Genomic DNA, 12207 nt, shown 5'->3' with positions numbered 1-12207 from the left:
GCATACTGAATTACAGCTGTTCTTTCTCGCATCAGTTTGCATGATGAATTGTGATTGGTGTTGCCTTTTTACTGTTTATGAAACCATTTATAGCTGTAGCGATTCACAGCACTCGAGTGAAACTGACTGTAACATGACACTGGCTTTATCATTTAATTTACACTGAAGCAAAGTCATCTGACTCTTCCCCACTGTCAGAAAATGCAAATCTAGTCCGAGTCCATGACTCTTTTGTATTGGGTTTTTGCCATTAAAGCGAGCACTGCTGCTTAATTGCTCCGTGTAATGAAGGGCATAAATATTAAATTGGGAGGTTGTTGTGTACATGTGTGTGAGTGTCTCTTAACAGCGCATATGTCAGCAAGCGTTTCACTCTCTCTTAGTTCAATAGGCAAACGCACGCACTTACCTTGCTGTTGGTCTCCAGATAGTTGTATAGCACGTTGACAGAGATGGTCAGGTCTCCTGTGTTGAACGGGTAGCTCCTGTTCCAGCCCTGAGGGCCAAACTTCCTCCGCTCCGCCACCACCGCATGGAAGTAGCACAGGGCGAACAGAATGCTCTTGAACTCGTTCTCGCGGGCGCACATCTCTAGAGTATCCTGTCAATAAGGACACATCGGTATCACGCTTCACATTCTGCCAACAAGATCTGACTTGAGAACAAAGAGAAAGCATTGAAAGTGAAAACCTTTGCCGCTGCTCTTTCATTGTTAGGTTTCCCAGTGGACATCAGCCATTAGGACAGACAAAAGAATGACTTCATTCCAATACATTTAGGAGCTGAGACTCCTTTTTAATTGTTACTGCTTGTCAGAGCTTTCATTGCCAGGCTCATCATTTCAAATAACTTCATTGAGTTTGTGGAATCGAGGGGGTCAGGAGCCAAATGGCACCTCCACCTCATGGGATTCTTTTGTTTGTACAAGCAATCTAATAACATCATTAAACAAATATCCTCCGCTTATAGGAGCCCTTATACAGTAGGTTGATCTGGTGCTGCTGACACAGCCTATTAGCGGTCAGTGTTTCGGTAGCAGGAAACTTGGCACACTTATTTCAATGCTTTTTTGTCTCTCACATATTTAATTAATAATACATTAGGTATCATTCAAAAGCTTAAACACTCAAAATTCATCCTGTGAAAAGCGTTTTGAAATTGGACATTGCTTTTACCATGGAAATGGTAACCTTTTAGTGGCTAATTATTTTGTAAAATATATATTTTAAAATAAAAAATGTTTAGTTCAGTACATTTGCTTTACAGTAAGGGATTGAGGTGCAATCCAAGGGATACAAGCAATCCAATAACATCATTAAACAAATATCCTCTGCTTATGAATATGTCATAAGCAATGGGGGCCCTTATACAGTAGTTTGTTCTGCTGGTGCAGCTTTAATATTAGAGGAGGTGTTGAAGCTCTGATCCAGACGCAAGCGACAGCATTAACATTCAGCACTCGCACCAATACGAACACACATCCTATGAGTTTGCAATCGCAGTTTATGATCTCCATAGCAATGTTTCACTGCTCATCACAAGCAAACCAATCACAAAAAAAAATCATTTGAATTTATCGATGCCGAAAGGAAGCAATTGACTCTGCTCTTTGCTAGGACCCCTGAAAAGGTCAGTATGAAAGTAGTTGTCATTTTCTGTATTACTGCTGCTTACTAGAGTTTGAGAGCTGTTTAGGCCTTTTTCTCTGCCATTGATTTGCTTTCAAAGTGCGTACATGACTAGAATATGACTCGGTGAGAGTCATCAGCACTAGAATCGGCCTGGAGTGAGCTTGAAAATCCTGCCACAGATCAGGCTTCATCAAGAACACATGCAGAACTGTAATTAACAGAAGCACCGCAAACACACTTGGTCACAGAGATTATCTCACAACAAGCAGATGCTGACTACTGTATCAGCCAAATCCAAGATATATGGGACCTCACAGAAAATATAAAATTAACTTAAATACACCTCTTATATGATGGACATATTTAGATTAATTTCTGAATTAAAATTCTTTTTTATAGTTTTTGGATAGCATGAAGTCATAAATGTCAGGCTGATACAACTGTTATTGTCGCCAAAAACAATGATATTTATGATAGATTTGAGGGGTTTTTGGGCAAATATTGCGCAACATAATTGTAGTGGTATGTACCTGATTGAAGTTATCCAGGGCTTTGTGCAGGTTGGCATGCATGCCCGTCGGTGGCTCGTTGGTGATTTTGATGGAGTTCTCCAGGATGCCCTGTGGAATGATGTGGCCGTCGGGCGAGGATGACGGCTCTGCGCTGATGAAAACCCTGAAGTTCTGGTGGCTGCCCTCCGCAAGCTGCTCCAGCTTCTTCTCCAAAGTTCCCAGCCATTTAGAGACCAAGTGGATATTCTAGTTATGACAGAAGAGACTGATCTCTGATGACAGTTTGTAGTGGGTACAGAATAACACAATGAACAAGAAGATGCAATTTAAGGGTTAGGGTTAGGTGATGTAAAAATCCTTCTACAATTTTCCATACAAGTATCGTCTTTTGTACTGTCTAAAGCTCTAAACTGCAATGTTTTGTATTTTGTTAAAAAATCTAATAAATAAAAAGGGGAAATTCTGGAAACAAAAAAGACAGATTTCACAGCACACCCACTATGAAAATAACAGTAACTGATAATGCAAGAGCACAAAATCTCCTTAATGCTGTTAATATAACATCGTGCTGAATGAACTGTCACATTGTTAAAATCACTATAACAGCCCTATTGATCCTGAGAAAGATTCAAATGAAAGAGAAAAAAAAAATGATGTCAATACTGCAGTTGGTTTGTAACGACTTGAAAGTACCAAGGATGATCTAAAGGCCACCTCAGAAATTAAGACTTTCTCTCTCTCTTTCTTTCTCTTTCTTTCTTTCTTTCTTTCTTTCTTTTCTCTCTCTCTCTCTCTCTCTCAGGCACAAACAGTTCAGAGCTGCTAACATTCTGCCGTTTTTACTTTCCCGGGTGAAATTTTTGTCATTTTTGTCTGAAAACTGAAACATGCAGCTTTTGCAGGCGATGTTTTGCGGCACATACGAATGTTAAAAATGCAGTGTGCTAAGATAACTGCATTTGTTTTTTGCTTTCTTTAGGAGTTGACTTGATTTTAAAACACTGTTAAATCATTAACTAAATGAGGACACACCAAACACTAAGACTTTCTGGCATCCATTTTAATTGTACTCAAATAGTAATGTTCATACTATCATTAGTACTGAAAAAGGTGTATTAAATTGCACAACTGATGCATTTGGTCCTCACTGTACAAATTGAATTGAATTATAATTTCAATATTTCAAAGGATTTATTCTGGCACACAATCTGCACATTTTAACTGGGCTTCACGGAATTCCAGTTTCCTGCCGAATCTGCCAGTCAAGCTTGATAATGCGGGCGACAGTGGTTTTTAAAAGGCTGAATGCAGTATATTCCTTCCAGAAATGCCATTAAAGTTAAACACTATCCAGCCACTTTTCAAATAATAGTCGTCCGCGAGCAAATTCACCTTGCTCTCCTCATCTTTGCTCACTGTGTATCTAAAAGAAAAGGGGAACTCTGGTCAGCTGAAGTCTGAGGATTTTCTGCTCCAGTATTAGCGATTGATTGCCACACTACAGTGAGTGGATTTCTGCATTTCTGCTGGAAAGGACCCTGTGTGCTGCAATCTAATTAACCTTCGCTGGAGGGGAACTTTCCCTTGATCCACCATCTCCCCGGCAAAGCCTGAATTCATAAGTGGGCTAAAACAGACTCGCTGAGGTAAGAGATGAGACGGCCTGATGAAGACTGTGGGAAGGCGGTACGGAGATGGGAATCTTTGGGTCCACTGATTGAGATTCTCATGCAAAGGCAATTAAACTAACACTCATCTCCATGTTTCCGACCAGCACAGCATGCGGGGGATTTCAGGTAAAGATGTTCACGTTCTGCCACTTTATCCATTCAATAAAAGTCATTGTGATTCTGTGCAGGTGCATCTTTAAAGAGTGAAATGCATTCCTGCGCTGTTGAGATTGCGTTTCATTATGCAGCATTTTCTCGTGAGAATCGCCCACATAAGAACATTTGAATTCGGACCAATAGCCTCCGTGTTTTCTTGACATATTGAACATTGTTTTGTGTTTTAAGCAAACCACATCTATATGGCTAGTTTGTACATGTGGGTGTCTGCTTGAGGACGTCCAAAATAATATGTGTAATAAACAGCTGTGGTCGGAGAGTGACATTCGAATTAAATGGACTCATTAGTGGAGTGCAGCGGCCAGACAGGTATTCCTCTCTCCCAGCAGAACACAACAGGTCATTTAATCAGCCATGAGTGAGAGCCGTGAGGCAGACACCATCAATTCAGTTCAAATTTTGTTCTCATCTGACAGTGTCAATGAAGTCGGATCAATAACATTACTGCATATTTAGTGTCTTATCATGTATTAGTAAATGCTGAAATTAACATTAAGATAAATAAGTACTTTAGAATTACTTTTTATCATAAGTTCATGTTAACTAATGTAGTTAACTAAAGTTAACAAATGAACCCTTATTGTAAAGTGTTACCAATAATGGCAATCAGTTAAAAGCGTAAATGTGACCACAAAATCAGTGCACTGAGCATGTAAACTTTTGTGATCCAGTGTGCTTTACTGCATCAGACACCTGGACTCACGATGTTCTTCGAATGTTTAGCGATTTCACACTCAGTTTGCAGCAGCTTTGAGAGTTTAGTGTTTTACCTGTAAAATCACCCAGTGTCCCTCTCTCGCTGCAGTATCCAGAGCCTGTTCTGCCACCACTTCCTGTCCCTGGCCCAGCGAAACGTTGTGGAAATTCTTGTTGTCGAATGTGTATCCCAGTTTTCTTCCTGCAGGATGTTATTAAAGGGTCAGATTACAGATCTGAAGTGTCTGAAGGTGTTTCGCGAGCCCTCGGTAATCGGATAGCGTGTGATTTGACTAGTTGCTATCACAGGCGTGTTTAATCTGATCCCTCACATGACTGATCAGTAAACCTTCAAATCTGCCTTAGAGGATACAATAATTAGTACTGACAGACTACCCCAGACACGCCAACATTTAGTTTAGGACATCAAATGCACAAAAATCACTGGCTTTGAGTGCAGGTATCTGCTGATCTTAAGGGGTCATTTTAAAAATACCAAAATGACATTTGGAAAATACCAAAATGACACCTTTGCTTTAAATCACTGGTGATTACTGCAACATTTTGGTGAAATGATGTAAATGGTTTGTACCGTGTTTCTCCACATCCTTCAGCGGGTTGACTCCAGGAGACAGGATGAAGAACATGGGTGTGGCGGCTCCCGACTCCTCATAAGACACGGCGAAGTCCAGCGAGCGTCCCATCACATATTTACTGCCCAGCTTCTCCTCCACAAAATCTCTGAAGAGTGAACAAGCTCGTTACTTGGCTTTTTACAAACTCATTATTATGACACTATAATAATAATGAGCTTATTATTTCAATATGTTTCAAGTGAACCATGTTAAACAGCGCTAAATGAACTGAACTCTACACAGAGCATTGGTGAAGACTGATTCTCATTGGTGAAGACACTGGCCTGCACTGTCTTATTATATTAACACTGCCATTGTCTTCCTAAAGTTCACGTATCATGGACTCTACTGCATAAACTTCTCAACTACTAACTCTTGACCAATGGCAGACGGCGGTCTCTATAAAGCAGGATGAGTGATTGGGAATATAATGCCAATGTAGAAAAAAATATTTTTGGAGGGGATGATAAGATTAAAATTTAAGATTTTGGGATACTTGATTTATGAACAAATGAACTGTTTTTTTTAAATGAATCGCAGAAAGACTCACACAGAGAGATATCAGTTTGAATCAGTTTGACAAATGCATCACTAAATAAACTGAATCCATCAGAGCGGTTACTGAATCACCATTCAAATCGCTTTTTGAAATCAGACATTGTGAAACAGTACTTTCAAACCTTTTAGCCACTAATTTTTTGTGATATCAACATCAATTTTGGACACAACTTGGTTTGATTTTCTAGCAATTTTAGAAGCCAAATTATTTTGTAAAATAAAAATGCTTAGGTCAGTACATTCGCTTTACAGTAAGCTTAAACTTCTGTAACTTTCACTTCTGCAATAATCAGCTGAGTGTCAGCAGAGACCAGAATTAGGTCTGTATTCCAAAGCATTCATGAACTACAACCACCTGAGTTCAGATCTGTGATCAAAGAGGGGAGACAGTAACAGGTTAAACTCTTTAAAACATTCAAACAAGTTAATAAAACAATTATAGTTCTGTATATATGTGGTTGGGCTGCTACCCTGCAGCAAAAACAGTCACATAAACATGGCAAAATAAGGTGGAAATGTCCAGATGTGGTCTGACCTGACAGCGTAGGTCATTCTGTCGGGACGCAGCGCTCTCATCATGCACAGTCGCTGCATTGACGTCTTATTCTTCCACTCCTGAGGGAACTTCTCTTTCTCCGGACACTCGGACTCTACGAACTTCTTCCAGCGTTTAGCCGAGCCTTCAATGTCCCGGTCAAGGTTATGAAACTCCTCCATGGCAGAGAGAGACTGAAACGTATATCACCACAAAATAATGTCACCAATCTTTCATTAAATAATATCATTAGCAAGATAAAATACTGATTGCAGGTATCACATAAAACCAGATGAAGTATAAAAGGTTCTAAAGGAAGTTGGAAGGAAGTCCACAGACTTTCATTCAGCTTACACTAGTTCATTTGAAATGGTTCTGCATTGTAGCAAATTATTTTTTTAGAAGTACTTTTATTTTATGTTGTCTCAGAATTAATGTGTCATAAAAGTCATAAAAGCTGCATGCAAAATAATTAGGAAAAAGCTTCACTAGAGTTTAGCATGGCACACTGCAGGACACATCGACTTTCCAGAAGTGTTTCATGTCAGCTAAGCTTTCATCAATAATACAAGTATGTTTCATTCAGTATGCATCATTTTGCAGGCATGCTGAGAGGACAATGTGCAATCTTATCAAAAAGAAGAGAGGTTATGATGACAAAAGAGCTCAGATTCAACATTGTCAAGGCGCTAATCAAATCTAACTACAAAGTAAAGTGTCTTCATGCCAAAAACTGCTAAACATGTAAACATGAGCGTGTTTCTTCATAAACCACACTTACAGAAGTGCTTAGGCAGAGTTAGATGTTCCCTTTCGAAAGGGAACTCTACTCTGCGTTTGAAACGCTTTGGGGAACGTCACACGTGAAAGCCAAGTATCAAATCCCTCCAATCCTATTGGCCGGTGACAGCCTATGACATCAACATAGCGCGACCCGGAAGTATATAAGGAGCGCCTAGAGAATCAGTCAGTATCTTTTTGTCTTTCGGGACTGTTTTGTCTGATCGTGATTTCATCGAATTCGGTAAGGGAATCTTATATTATGCCTTACAAACGTTTCAAAGAGTGTGTTCATCCGTGTCCCAGGTTTTTGACACTTGATATACACATTCTGGGCGTTTTTCTGTCTGGGAGAGGAGCGCGCATAGACAGTGCTTGGTCCCCTTTATAACCACTAGCTGGCGCCACGTGTTGTTGGAGTTGTAGGCCCCGTTAAGGCCTCCTTTCAAATAGCATGTTGGCACAGTCCTGTGCTGGTTTGTTTCGTCACCGCCATTGGCCACGCCCGTCTCTGCTAAGGAGTAGGCCTCTCTCAGAGTATTGTGGCGGAGTACTCCTCTTGTTTAAGAGTAAAAGGTGCTTTACTAAGTGCATGGCCTGATGGCTTGTGTGGAGATAATAGCCACTAGCCGATGCCACGTGTCTTAAGTTGTAGGCCTTCTGGGCCTCCTGTGAGAACATGTTGGTGTATGATTGTGTACTCCTCTCACTTTGAGAGTAAAAAGTGTTTTTACTGAGTACATTGCTGAGTGGCTGGCTTCTCAGGGTGAGTTTATTTAGTAAACCTTACGGTGGTTCGGTTTTCTACATTTGCTCCCTTGAGCTTGGTAGCACTTCCACGAGCTGATGCCACGTGTCTGTTTAGAATCTTAGACCTGTCTTGAGGTCTCCTTAGGACGTGATGGCGTATGTTGTACTCCTCTTGCTTAGAGAGTAAAAGGTTTTTTACTGAGTACATAGCTTGTTGGTTTGTGTTGGTTTATTTAGCTCTAGTCGAGCTAAATAGCTACCTCATAAGTAAGTTGGTTCTATTTTGCTCCTAGAACTTTAGTGGCCACTAGCTAATGCCACGTGTCTACAAGTAGTAGGCCCTCTGGGCCTCCTTTGAGAGCATGTTGGTGTATGTAATGTGTACTCCTCTCGCTTAGAGAGTAAAAGGTGTTTTACGGAGTACACTGCTGGATGGCCGTTGGCCCAGGTTGAGCTGATTTAGTAACCTCTCTGTGGTTCGGTTGTTGTCCTCCCTGGAGCTTGAAACACTGCCATGAGCTGACGCCACATGTCTGTCTGAAGTTGTAGGCCCGTTTTTGGGCCTCCTTTAGATCATGATGGCGTATGTTGTACTCCTCTTGCTTCTAAGAGTAAAAAGGTGCTTTTACTGAGTACACTGCTTGTTGGATTGTGTTAGGTAGACTGTTGTGTGGGCACTTACAGTCTTATCTGCTGTTACTTTCATGTGGTAGATTCTTGCTCTCAGCAAGATAGGTGTTCAAGGTGTGTGGCCTTGACAGGCCTCCCTTGGATTTTCCCACTCCCACTTCTGGGGTTGTAACTTTAGCAGCATAACATGTATTGTTTTCTACTCTGTGTAGAACTATGGTCATGTTGTAGGCCCCTTCCTGGCCTCCATGATTGTGTGCCTACAGTATGGTCTATCTGTTAGGTTGAGCTTTGTACTCCCCTGTTTGGGTTGTCCTATATAGTGCTTAGCTCCCTAAGCTGGTCATTGGTTGAAGGTTTCTATGAGGCCTCCCATTTTATGACCAGCCCCCAGGCTGGTTTGTGCTCCCCTTTATCAGGGTTTCTTTAGCGCACAGCCTCCTCAGTGCAAATAATCAGCCGCTGAGTAGATCCTAAGATTGAGCAGAGTTTACTCCCCTCAATAAGAGGGTAAAAAGCACTCAGCTGAGTTCTCCGGGATGCCCGTCTCTACGCTCGGGTTTGAGTTGCTTACTGCCTTTCTGCAGTCGCTCTTACTCGCTGTCTTCTCTGAAGAATGCATTGTTGAGACTCTGTATACAGACAGGTTGCTGGCCGGAGACTAGGTTTTTGTCAGACCAGGTCGGCCTCCCTGGTGGCATTTGGGGTGACTATGTCCCCCTTCTAGTGGCTGGCTGGGATTCCTTTCGGATCCCTGGCCACATTCCCTTAAAGGGACCTTCTTTCTTCGGAAGATTTGGTCCCAGAAGTCTTGGAGCAGCCTTGGTAGGCTTTCTGCGGAAGGCCTCTTTGAGGTTTAGCTTGGGCTGTTGGCCGTAGGGAATGCTGTCACTGACAGCCTTTGTGTGACCCGAGGGTGAGTTGCTTTGGCGTTCTTTCAAAACTGCTTTTACGTTTGTCTAGCCATTGTGGCATGCACTCCCCTCAAGCATGGCGGCGTTGGTATATCGTTCCCCAAAGCGTTTCAAACGCAGAGTAGAGTTCCCTTTCGAAAGGGAACGTCTCAGGTTACGTATGTAACCATGGTTCCCTGAGAACAGGGAACGAGACTCTGCGTTTCCTTGCCATGCTCCGGAGCTGCCTGCTGAACAGCCCCTCAGATGATAAGATACTGACTGATTCTCTAGGCGCTTCTTATGTACTTCCGGGTCACGCTATGATGATGTCATAGGCTGTCGCCGGCCAATAGGATTGGAGAGATTTGATACTTGGCTTTCAGACATCGGTTCACGTGTGATGTTCCCCCAAAGCGTTTCAAATGCAGAGTCTCGTTCCCTGTTCTCAGGGAACCATTACATATGTAACCTGAGACGTTTAGTAAGTGCTTTTCAAGAATAGAATAGATAGGAACTGGTAGAAGTAGTGCACTTAATGAACTAACCGATGAGTTTGTGTAGTTACTATTCATTTGGTTATTTTGAATTCCTAATTCAGTATCTATAATGAAGTGATTGTGATATTCAAGAAGTCAGCCCAAAAAGACAACAAAAATAACAACCACAACAATAACAACAACAACAACCTTTAATAATAATAGTTAGCATAATTACTATAAAAGCTAATATTTACTGTATATAGTTAAAGTATAAGACATTATATATTAATATTTCACCTAAAAAATTAAAATTTGCTCATCATTTAAGGCCCGTTCACACCATGGAAGATAACTATAATGATAATGTTAAAAATATAGTTCTAAAAATCATTCTAAATATAAAAGAATAGCAGAGTCCACAGCACAACTTTAACGATAAAGACACAGAGGAATGATATCATTGAAATCAATCACTTTCAGAACGATTTTTTTCCAGCTGATGAACAATAAAACACTGACAGCCAATCAGAATCCATCCTGCTTTAAAGAGCTCGAGCATTTAAAGCGACAGATGACAAAACTGAGAATAAACAATAATGATATTGTGCGCTGGTGTGGACACTAATATAGTTATATGGTTATAGTTATCTTTATGGTTCTTGGTGTGAACGGGCCTTTACTCTCGTGTTTTAATTTTCTTTCTTACGTGAATCACAAAAGATCTTATGTCGAATATCCAAGCTTTTGTTGTGAATGTGGATGGTGATTTAAACTGCAAACTCCAAAGAAGCGACATAAAATTATCATGTTATTGGCTTAAATTTGAAATCTTACCTGACATTAAAGCTCATCTTAGTTTTGAACTGATTTGACAATTAAATATTAAGATATGACGAGCACAGAGAGTGAGTTATGTTGAGAGATGCCAAATTTTGTTCCTTTCAAAGAAATAAATAATAGAAGAGAGACTATAGCAAATTAAGGATCAACACAGACAAATGACTCACTTTAATCCCGCCCCAGGAGTGATCGGACAGGAAGTCCACTGGTGACGTCACTCCTGGCTGCACCGGGTACCGCAACAAGAAGTCCAGCTCTCTGGGATTGATCTCTTTACTCATGAGCAAGACCTACAGGTGAGATGAACAGTGCGTTTAGGAAAAGCAAGCAGAGGCATGGCATGTGTTGGAGTCTAATGAAATGAAGGCTCACTTGGAAGGCCAGCTGGGCAGTGTAGGTGAGTTTGTCACACTCGAAGAGCCCACGGGTGGTGTACTGGAACACAGAGGACGTGATGCTGTCAATCAGATTTAGGACCCGCTGCTTCAAGGTCTCATCCGGCTCGGCTTTCAGTACAGCCTTCTGAAACACAACGCTGAAGGCCTGGACATGAGGAGCACAAAGGCAGAACATTGAGGAGAAACAAAAAAAACGCGATCGAAGCGGCCAAAGAACTGTAACGAGTTTTACTCTAATGAGGCATTTCTGTAACCAGTTCTAAGGAAGATCAAGATTTCTCTGCATACGTTTGTACAAAAACGAAGCAGCAATTATTTTTTTATAGCTGTAGACTGTATCTTGTTGACATGATGACTGAAAACAGTCATCATGCCAAAAAACTTGAAAACGGAAAGCCAGTGAATATACACAAATTAACTATGCATTCATAATCTATTTATGTCTGCAAAGCTGATCTTAAGAACATTAAAATAAAGTGTTTCTTAAAGAATTCTGTGCTGCAGTTAGGGAGAAAAATAAAAAATAATAAAACAAAATTAAACATTAGACATCTTGCCTATTTATTATCTTTATAACTGTAGAGCAAGCAGCACATGCCTGTGTTATTAGTTAGTGTTGTAATACACTGAAGAGCATTACACTAAACGCTGTAGATCATCACGACTGAACAGCCAACATGGGACAGATCACACCATTGGTGGAGAAGAGAAACACAAGAACCCAATCATGTGTGTTGCTGAGGTACCTTGAGAGAGAACTGGTACATGGGATGTATTTTATTGAGGTCATTCATGATGAAATACAAGAGCGAGGCTCGGGCCGCCGCCGGACGGTAGTGTTCCCTCGCGTCATTGATCTCAGCCTCTGTCACCTTGGCCTCCTTCACCTGTAAAGGTGCAAACACACACATCACTATTAATATGTCAATACAGCATTTAGAAATGGCTGACATGCTGAATTTAACAACTCATGTTCATGAAACATCACAGAATAATACCAAAAGTGTGTTACATACCACA

At 41.0% G+C, this 12207-nt stretch overlaps 1 protein-coding gene across 2 annotated transcripts in view; it reads right to left on the bottom strand.

Annotated features, from left to right (window-relative positions):
* The window catches only part of LOC127502450 (dynein axonemal heavy chain 9-like), a 113810-nt gene that overhangs the window by 13610 nt on the left and 87993 nt on the right, over nucleotides 1–12207 (bottom strand). For both annotated transcript variants that reach the window (XM_051875382.1, XM_051875383.1), the window contains 8 exons: nucleotides 11934–12074; nucleotides 11162–11332; nucleotides 10957–11079; nucleotides 6415–6608; nucleotides 5279–5427; nucleotides 4761–4888; nucleotides 2162–2389; nucleotides 410–601 (listed from right to left, as the gene is read on the bottom strand). In XM_051875382.1, coding sequence (XP_051731342.1) covers nucleotides 410–601; nucleotides 2162–2389; nucleotides 4761–4888; nucleotides 5279–5427; nucleotides 6415–6608; nucleotides 10957–11079; nucleotides 11162–11332; nucleotides 11934–12074 — 1326 coding nt within the window. The remainder of the gene's footprint in view (nucleotides 1–409; nucleotides 602–2161; nucleotides 2390–4760; nucleotides 4889–5278; nucleotides 5428–6414; nucleotides 6609–10956; nucleotides 11080–11161; nucleotides 11333–11933; nucleotides 12075–12207) is intronic.

Source organism: Ctenopharyngodon idella, chromosome 20 (genome assembly GCF_019924925.1).
Source record: "Ctenopharyngodon idella isolate HZGC_01 chromosome 20, HZGC01, whole genome shotgun sequence".
Taxonomy (NCBI): Eukaryota; Metazoa; Chordata; class Actinopteri; order Cypriniformes; family Xenocyprididae; genus Ctenopharyngodon; species Ctenopharyngodon idella.
The sequence above is the reverse complement of the archived record's forward strand: the minus strand, read 5'-3'. Positions and strand labels throughout refer to the sequence as shown.